The 9,293-nt window shown below is 27.6% G+C and overlaps 1 protein-coding gene across 1 annotated transcript; it reads right to left on the bottom strand.

The window, feature by feature from the left end:
• Positions 1-155: 155 nt before the first annotated feature.
• Positions 156-998, bottom strand: LOC123005688 (39S ribosomal protein L14, mitochondrial). Its single transcript, XM_044399546.1, has 2 exons — positions 703-998; positions 156-654 (listed from the first exon to the last, which is right to left on the bottom strand). Exons 1-2 carry the CDS (start codon positions 911-913, stop codon positions 401-403), a joined length of 465 nt encoding a protein of 154 aa, XP_044255481.1. The 5' UTR covers positions 914-998; the 3' UTR covers positions 156-400.
• Positions 999-9,293: the final 8,295 nt, after the last annotated feature.

Raw genomic sequence — 9,293 nt, 5'->3', positions numbered from 1 at the left:
CCTGAAATATTAATTGATTACAAAACTGTCGGATGAATTTTAAATAAAACGTGGCATAACAATTGTCGATTTCAAATTTATTTTTTTGATTTTTCCCGACTTTGGCGACATCTGTGTTGTTTTCACAAAAATAAGTAAAAATCTGAACTCCTGGAGTATGCAACCAATTAAACACCTTGTAGAAAAATTAGACAAAACAAAAAATCGATAAAAAGCACAAAAAAACATTCATAGTGTTTGCTACAAAGTTGTTAAATATATGTTGTATTTTTAATAATTTTGTAATTGCTTGTGGCAACAAAAAGTGGAAGAACCAATTGTGTTCTTTGTTAAGAATCAGCAGCTTATTTCAGTTATTTATTTAAAGTTAAACATTTGTTACTTCTAAGAAATTAATAAATTATACAAATTTTGATGCTATTCCCAATAATTTAGTATAATCAGCACCTTTGGAAAACGTCTTTTCCTTTAAGATGGTTCTTAAAACTGTGGGTATTGGTACATGAATCCTTGTCCCTAAAGGAGTCCCATTGTCATCGATCAAAACCACATTATTACTATCAAATTTCGGTACTTTAGGTTTCTGGTTTTGTTTCAGTCCAACTAGAATTCCTTTTTTCTTTTCACCTTTAATTGCCATCAACACTTTGTCTCCTACAAAATAAATATTGAAATATTTATTCAAGAAAATCAAATACAAACCTATTAATCCTACTCCAGTTTTATTATAAACATGAATACATCTTGGAGGTTTACCCTCAGCCATAGCCCTTTTACCTATTTCACTGTTATCAACAACTCTGAGTCTTGATAAAAGCCGAATTTCATTGCATGGTTGCGTAATGTGGAAGTTTCTTTTAGATAATGTTATTATTGGGGATAGTTTTGGTAGAATTTGATTCTTGCAAAACATTTCGGCACTATTTTTTATAAAATTGTCTTAAAAAGTGAGGTTAACCACTGAAAAAATCGTGGCGATTAAACAGGCATTTATAAGCGTGCTTTTAATAGAAGCTGCTACCCATTACCAGATGTCACTGTCATAATTGCGTTGAAGTTTTAATGCAATGGATGGCGCTTCAAATAAACCAGTGGCCATCAAACGTTAAGAAATAGAATAAAAAAACAGTAATATGCTTATACTGCAGTTCTGCAGAACTTTATTTATTTTAAATTAATTTTAAAGTAAAATTTTAACAATTATATACAGGTTGTTTCGTTTTTATTGTTACAAATTTAAACAGGTCATGGAATATTCAATTTTAAGATAAAAGTTTCCTATAAACATATCAAAAATGTTATTGTAAGCGAGCTATACTCCCTAAAAAAGATATGTTTTTTAAAGAGGTTTTCTCACTATTACAGAATAGATAAAATAACAAAAGTTGGTACAGTTGATAACCTCTAAACACCTTAACAAACTCAAAGATCAGTTGTCGAAATATTTAATAACGGGCGTTTATTAAGCGATAAAACAAATTTAATTTTTAATTTTTATCTTCTTTATGGTCTGTAAGGCAAATTGTAAATCACTTTACAAATACGGTGAGTTTATAAGAAACCTTTTTTTTTTTTTGTGAAAAACTATGAAATTTAGAATTTTGTGGCTGAAAGTCACAAGAACCAACAGCTAAAATATTTAGGGTATTTTTTTACCCTAAATCCCTCAGTTTAGGACGCCGTTGAGTAAAAATTTCGACATTTTATCTTCGAATTCGTTTGGGTGATTGGGTGTATCATTTGTAGCAAATTTTGTAATTTTATTTACAATGGTTTTTAAAATATTGAAAAATTTATTAAAAGATGCACTCCTTTCAGGAGATATATAACATTTTTTGATACATGTTTATAGGAAACTTTTATGTTTATAGAAGACTTTTACCTTAAAATTGAATATTCTATCACTTATTTAAATTTATAACAATAAAAACGGAACATCCTGTACCTTTATAAAATACACTTATCTTGGCATTTTGTTAATTTTGATATCATTTTAACAAATTTCTTTATAACAATTTCTTAATTTATTTAGTAAAATTTCTAATATTATTATAGTGTCGGAAAAAATTTTTGAAGACAACACAAGTTTAATAGTTAAAAAAATTCGGTCTATTATCTCTCTAACGGTCGCTATTGCGACCTCGATTTTTAAACTGTCTTTAAATTCTTGTTGTCTTAATGTAGTTAGGTATAAGTGATTAATTGATTGTGTTTAATCATCCGATTTTGAATATGAAGTGTTTATTTAATTAAAGAAATAGAATCTGTGGTACAAATACTACGAATATAACAAAAAAAAAACTTGTGAAATATATGCGACAAGCCGTCGGTAAGGACTCATTAGGATGGCTGTAAGGTGTTTTTTTATAGTTTTATAGTTAAATTCCAGCAAACAATATCAAACTATAATAAATAAAATAAAGTAATGCAAATAATTGGATTATTTTATTTAGACCGCTATTACATACTTGCATTCTATCTTAAATTAAATTTTGTATTAGTTACAGAATAAAAGTTAATGATGTTGTAAGGTTACACAAATACCTATTTCTTTATTTAAAGTAAAAAAAAATAATTTTGATTGAAATTTAATCGTATCATTAAACGCATTATGACCGACTGTTACATTTCGAATCACGCCAAGTATTATTCAGTCTCTCCATTTTGGAAAGATTAGATGCTCAAAATGAGTCATATTGCGAATATGGGGTGTGACAATAATGCAACTTCCGATTACAGACGCCATTATTTATTACGCGTCACTGAACCGAAGTAAAAGTAACAATTTAAAATTTATTTCGTCGATTTGAACGAGTTAATTCACAATTTTCGGATCCCTTATTTCACACAATTTCTAAAAAATATCGATTACCCTTTAAAGAACTTTTTAAAGGATTTAAATGGTTTTCTGTTTTTACCATACCAAGGAACTTCGTGGTCCAATATAATAGTAGTAATACAGAAAAAAACGCTTAGCAGTAGGGATTCAACAAATCTTAGATTTTTTTTTATCACAGTTCTAAAATTGGATTCTTTTTTTATTCTTCTCTATAATTTTTTATATATTAAGTAAGTTCTTGAATAAATTTTTTGTATGCAAAATTTTAAAAGTTCAATAAGCTTAGACTTTTGAGTAGTGAATTTAAAGACAGTCTAAATGCATAATTAAAGTTAGTAATATATTAATTTTTTGCAAGAGAATAGTGCCAAAAAAATAGAGAACTAACGGAAACACTAATAAAAAAACCTCATCATAAAGAGTGCGTGAATTGTATTGCATTGTTTTTAAAATTTTGTTGCAAGGTTCTGCAAGGTTTGTTGCGTTCTTGTTATAATTTGAAATCGAAAAATATTGCAAATGGTGTTTTCACTCACGATATTTTTAGTTACTGCTGAATTGGACCATCAAAAATAGATTTTTAATTTTTTTGTAAGACAAATTGTTATAATTTTATAATGTAATAGTGTTGGTTGTTGGTTAAATAATGAATAATACGTAAAAAATACCAAACTTTTGTTTAAATTTCAAATCGACAAATATTAAACTTGTGTGACTGGAGTTATTTCTGTTATAGGCAATACTTGATGTTTTATGATGAATATTTAACAATTATTATTTAACAATTAAAATATCTCGATTATCAAATCAATTAAGACAACATAAAAATGATAGAGCAGGCTTTTCATATACCTACATTACCACAAGTGTTAAATAGGTAAATACTATGTAGGTAGTAAATCATTCACAAAGGTGAAGTTTAAAAAACAAGTCGTACACGAGTTTTTGAATTACCTGAGTAGAATACTATGTTTTATCTACGACCATAAAATATTTTCTATTTTTGGTACTAAAAAGTAGATGTTTTAATTAATAAAAAAGATAATGAAAATGTTAAATTATTTTTTTTTATATAGGGTCGCTAAAAAGTATGGATACAGTTAAATATTATAAAAACTATTTATGAAAACTTATTGAAATTTGGTATATGCTTAAAAGTATTTAAATTCCATCGCCTCAGATGTTTATCAAACTTCTATTTTCATTTGTTCTGGAGATACAAGGCTAACTTGATTTTTTTTTTAAATGTCATGAAGGGTCAAATTTAATATTTTTAAGAAGAGCATTTTTTTCTGTGATCTAACACATGTATATCTTTTTTTTTATTATTGAACTAATAATTAGATTTTAAAAAATGTAGCAAATTGACAAATTTCAACGTGCTCTGCTAAACCTTTCTGAAAATATCTAGCTGTATACATACTTTTTAGCGACTGTGTATAAACAACATTTATGGGTTATTTTACCTACACCATTATGTAGGTAAAAATCTACGTATTTGCAGTGAAATAGGTAAATCACAATTTAGTTCAGTGCAAAAGAAAAGTCTGTGTAATTACATTATTACACCCTATAAGAACAAATTTAGACTCTTCTAGAGCCTTTTTTTATACATGGTGAGGCAAGAGCATTGGACAATAACTTATATGATGGTGATAGAAAACGTGAATAGAAGATTTTATAATTTTCCTAGGGGTTTTGAAAATACAAATGTTTAAAGATAGCACAATTTTTTTATGCACATTTTACTTATTATTCCGAAATTTTTATTTGTTTTTTACTCGTAATATTTTAGATACCTACATATTTTAACGTCTCTTACTAATTAAGCACAAAATTAAGTGTATTAATTAAGTGTGTGCAAAATTAAGTAAGGACAGTTGGCAATTCATTTTTTTGAAATTTTATTGGAAATAATTTGATAATTCTAAAAACCATCCGAGTATTTTTGAATCAGCCTATATAAATAATAGAAACATTATTTTAAAATTTTATTTTATTCGGAAAAAATATAAATTAGGTAGATTTTATGTAGGTACAGTTACGGAATTAAAATTTCGGGCAGTATTTTTCTGTCATCATGACTGACATTTGACAATTAAACTTTTCTGTCGGTGACGCTATTTTTTAAGTCAAAATGACATAAACATGACAAGAGTAAAAAATGAGGTTATTAATGTAAAGGATGTTTTAGAGTTTACATTATGAAAATGACAATACTGCCCGAAATTTTAATTCCGCAACTGTACATATTAGGTATAAATATCATGATCAACGATCAAACAACTCATATAGTTTCTTAATCGACAATTGAAAATCTCAACTTTAATTAACCCAATCTCGTTCGTTAATTACCTACGAGTACCTACCTAAAGTAAAAATTAATTGTTTGTCACTTTTTCAGTATGTAAAATTAAAACGTTTTTAAAATTGAAATAGCAAAAAATAAAAATAAAAAAGCTGATTTTTTTATGAATGTTGTCACACTGAATTTTACTAAAAACAATCAAAAATCAAGAAGAATAAAATAATCCTGTATTCTACTGTTTCATATCAACGATCGCGTGTGGTTTCTTTTTATTTGAAGAGTATTTAATGTTTATCAATATTTGGCGAAAAATTCTCACACATCATCCCCTTTTACCGATTTTCCCACATGTCGAAAATCCGAAGATCTGTTTGCGGTCTTAAGAAGTAGCGCATGTTTTCGGCTTGAATGACACCGTGTTTGACAAGTACTCAGAGTCCGTCCACACCTTCTTCAATGCTTGTCACCCGTGACCGGTGATTGGACCCGACATTTACACAATGAAATCCTTAAACACTAAACACAAATATTCGTTCATTCTCTTCCTATGTGCCATTATACCACTGAAGTATCCCATTGATGGATTTACGCCAAACACCTAACGACTAAAAATTAAAAATCCATATCTGACACCGCGCCAAAAAAGCTCAAAAGCTCATTTGCGCCAATGAAGGAATGCGGAATTGGAGTAGGTAAGCTCATAATGAGGGTTTACAATTAGAGATAATTAGAACTGCAGTGTCGCCCCTTTCCGCATGCGTCCACGTTGTGGCCCACAGATTAACTAACGATGTTTAATTGGATCTGCGATCACAGAATTACGACGACCTCTAGATTGCCTGCAAACACGCCAAAAGGCCAAAAACTACAATTTACGAATTGTTAAAATTGTAAAAAAAATCAATAAAGTTTTTGTATTTAAGGTATTTTAAATCTTTGTTATTCTGTAATCAACATTCAAATAACATCTAAAAAAACTGTTATTTTAGTACGAGTTTTGAAAGTTTTAATCGAAAATGAAGAATAACGTAATCAATTTTTCCTACAACCCTAACAGAAAGTAGGTAAGTTTTTCTACTCTAATTTGCGAAAGGAAAGTGGCCAATTACCTTTCTCATCGGTCAAAATTATAATATATATAATAAAATAAATATAAAAAATATAAAATATAATATATATAATAAAAATAAATGTATAAAATTTTACCTCTCCTATAAGAACGAGAAAACATGCTGCTAAATTTAATGACGAAACTGGAATATCAAGAAAAATTGTTATTTTTGAAGTTTTTCTTGCTGGATCTTAAGAGAAATTATATATATTATTACACTGGAAAAAAGTGTCTTTTCCTCTTTTGTAATAATAAAAATAAGTATAAAGCAATTTAATAAATTTTACAATTTAAAAACAATTTCTGCATGCTTATATTTGACACTTTTTATTCAGTTTTATTTTTATCAAGCGATCAAGATAATTTGTAATCGAGTCATCCTTGGATCCGAAAACGTATGTCTGTAAAATGTCAAGTAAAATGACAAGTCGAAAGGTAAAGTGGCATGATCAAAAAGGTGATGATTATAATACCTAAATTTATAATTTACCTTCAAAAAAGAACTGTCCTACTCGTATTATTTACGTGGGCGACTAATTCCAGCCCATTTTACCTTTCGACTTGTCATTTTATTTGACGTTTCATGTTCTGTTTCAAAAACAGAGATACGTTTTCGGATGCAAATAAGACTCGATTACAAATTATCTTGATCGCTCGATTTCTTTTAGCAGAGCTTAATTCAGTAAAATTCACCATAGAGGTGATGAAGTAATTAATTTCTGTAGATTTTACAAAGTTAGTAATGTTAAAAAATAAAACCAAAACTAAAGATTTGTTCGGCAGAACTGGTTTTAAACATTTTGTGAGATTAAAAAAACAAACACAAATAATATATTATTGGACTGTTTTTCACTCCCAATAAGCTTTATAATTATGACAGCGAACGCAAGAGTAAACAAGAGCGTTTTTAATTGTTTTTTAATTATGTAATTTGATGTTGTTAATATTGTGGTTTCCAAATTATTTTAATGTTAATATATGTATTTGTGACGTAGGGCTGATGAAGGCCAAATTGCCCGAAACCGGTACCCAGTAATAAAGGATTTTACAATTGGGAGAAAAATTTATTTGAGGAATATAGTGACACCTACGATAATTATAATTATGACTCTTGTTTTCTAAAAAAAAGCAAAGAATTTTTCTTTGTTTATGGTTGAATTTTTAGATTTTATTATGAAATAATTCTGTTACATTTTTTTCAGAACTTTTTTGTTTGGAAAAAAATAGAAATTATTTTTTTTATAATTACTACTTTAATTAATAGTACCTATACTCACTACAAGTTATGATAAATAATCAACAAAAAATAAAAATTAGCAAAAAAAAACTAAATAAAACAAGTTTAAAAAGAATTTTCAATGATCGCTTCTGCAATTATACTTAAAAATTTAGTAACGCAAAAAATATCATTTGGGCTTTTTGAAAAGAACACTTGAAGTAGGGACCACGAAATAATTTTTTTAATAATATATTAACAAACATTTGATAAAATATTATCAAATGGCGTTTGAGTAAGAAAGTGTCTATGACTTATGACTTAAAGAAGAAAAATAATAAATTTTCTTCAAAATGTTAGATTTTTTATCAATTATTGTAAAAATAGAGGTAAAATATCTACTAATGCAATTAATTTTCTACAAACTCTGCTTTAAAAAAGTGTTTCTGTAATTTTCACGATAAAAAAAATTATTATTGGGTATTGTAATTTCTTGAAAGATTGTACAACTAATTTGTAAACAAACAACGTAACAAATTAATAAATCTAAAAACATATTATTTTATAACATAAAAACTATAGAACGTTCAATTTTTTTTTCTTTTTATACCAAAACTTTTTCTCATGTAACTTTCTCTTGTATTTACTGATAACAACGATATTAAACATTGTTAACTTTTGTGGATTGCTTTAGTTTAGTTTTCCGGAATGAAAATCTGTTTTTCTTAGTTTTGTTGTATGAGAAATCTTGGAGAAGCCTGAAATCAGCGCTGATTAAAGTAAATTAATTCCTAGCCACATTTGAATTTACTAAATTGTGCAATAGCTTTGTGGGAGAAAAATTCGTATCAGCGTCATTATTCCAAGTCGTTGAGTTTGAGTTCACCGCATTAATTAAATGAAAAAAATCATTAGGAATTCAAGTGTCAAACAAACAGAAATATTGACTGAGGAGTAATTTCGCGTTTTGGTGAAAGATTTTTCCAAACATCTGTCTACAATAGAGAATAGATGAAATACCTTATCTCGGGTTATTCGACATTTACACTACAATTTATCGAATGAACAAAACGTTGTATACAGTAATTTTATATATTTAAGATTGTGTATCTTATAAAGAATGACATTTCAAAGCGTTCTTCTCGCATGCATTTAGCTGTCAACAAGACATCTGCTGAAGGCACACACACACACGTATTACCTGAAACAAGTGTGGCTAATTTAAATGGGAATTTCTCAGCTCAATGCTTTGCCCACATCAGTTTTGACATCCGTTGCCGTTGTGTTATGGAATTTAATAATGTACATAAATATCGGGTTCGGTGGTGTTTGGACGGAGGTGGTTTATACATAACTAACATCATGTTTCCACTTTTAAATCTGATACATTTTTTTGGAAACAAAATCTACTTTCTAACAAAAAAGAGTCATATTTTTGTTTCTTACTACTTTCTATTCGTCTCATTTATCTTCGTTTATTATTTTACTGAATAAATTAAATAGAATTTTAAGTTGCTGAAGAAAAAATAAGCCTTTTTTCATTTTCTCCTCTTTAATTAATGAGAAGCCTAATTAACAATGGCCGTGAAAAATTGTTTGTTCTGTTATGTTATACCATTTTTCTGATTTGACTTGTTAATTATTGTTATGAATTAAGTATTGTGCTTTATTTATTGTTTTTTTAAATTAATTTTAACTGCGACAAATGTATAATTTATTTATATTTTTCTAAAAAACATTACAAAGTTCAGTGCTGAATAAATTAAAAATTTGAGAGAACTCCAGGTTTTCTCAAATAAAAATATTTTTAGAAAAATCC

This window comes from Tribolium madens, unplaced genomic scaffold (assembly GCF_015345945.1).
Source record: "Tribolium madens isolate multiple individuals breed KSU strain unplaced genomic scaffold, Tmad_KSU_1.1 Scaffold_20;HRSCAF=117;Tcas5.2_LG4, whole genome shotgun sequence".
Taxonomy (NCBI): Eukaryota; Metazoa; Arthropoda; class Insecta; order Coleoptera; family Tenebrionidae; genus Tribolium; species Tribolium madens.
This window is presented reverse-complemented; position numbering and strand designations above follow the sequence as displayed.

What these genes read in the sequence shown, in the direction of transcription:
- LOC123005688 (XM_044399546.1), bottom strand. Translation starts at nt 913, where the DNA reads ATGTTTTGCAAGAATCAAATTCTACCAAAACTATCCCCAATAATAACA. An exon ending in AACTGGAGTAGGATTAATAG is followed by an intron (nt 655 to 702) that starts GTTTGTATTTGA and finishes TTTATTTTGTAG; the next exon opens with GAGACAAAGTGTTGATGGCA.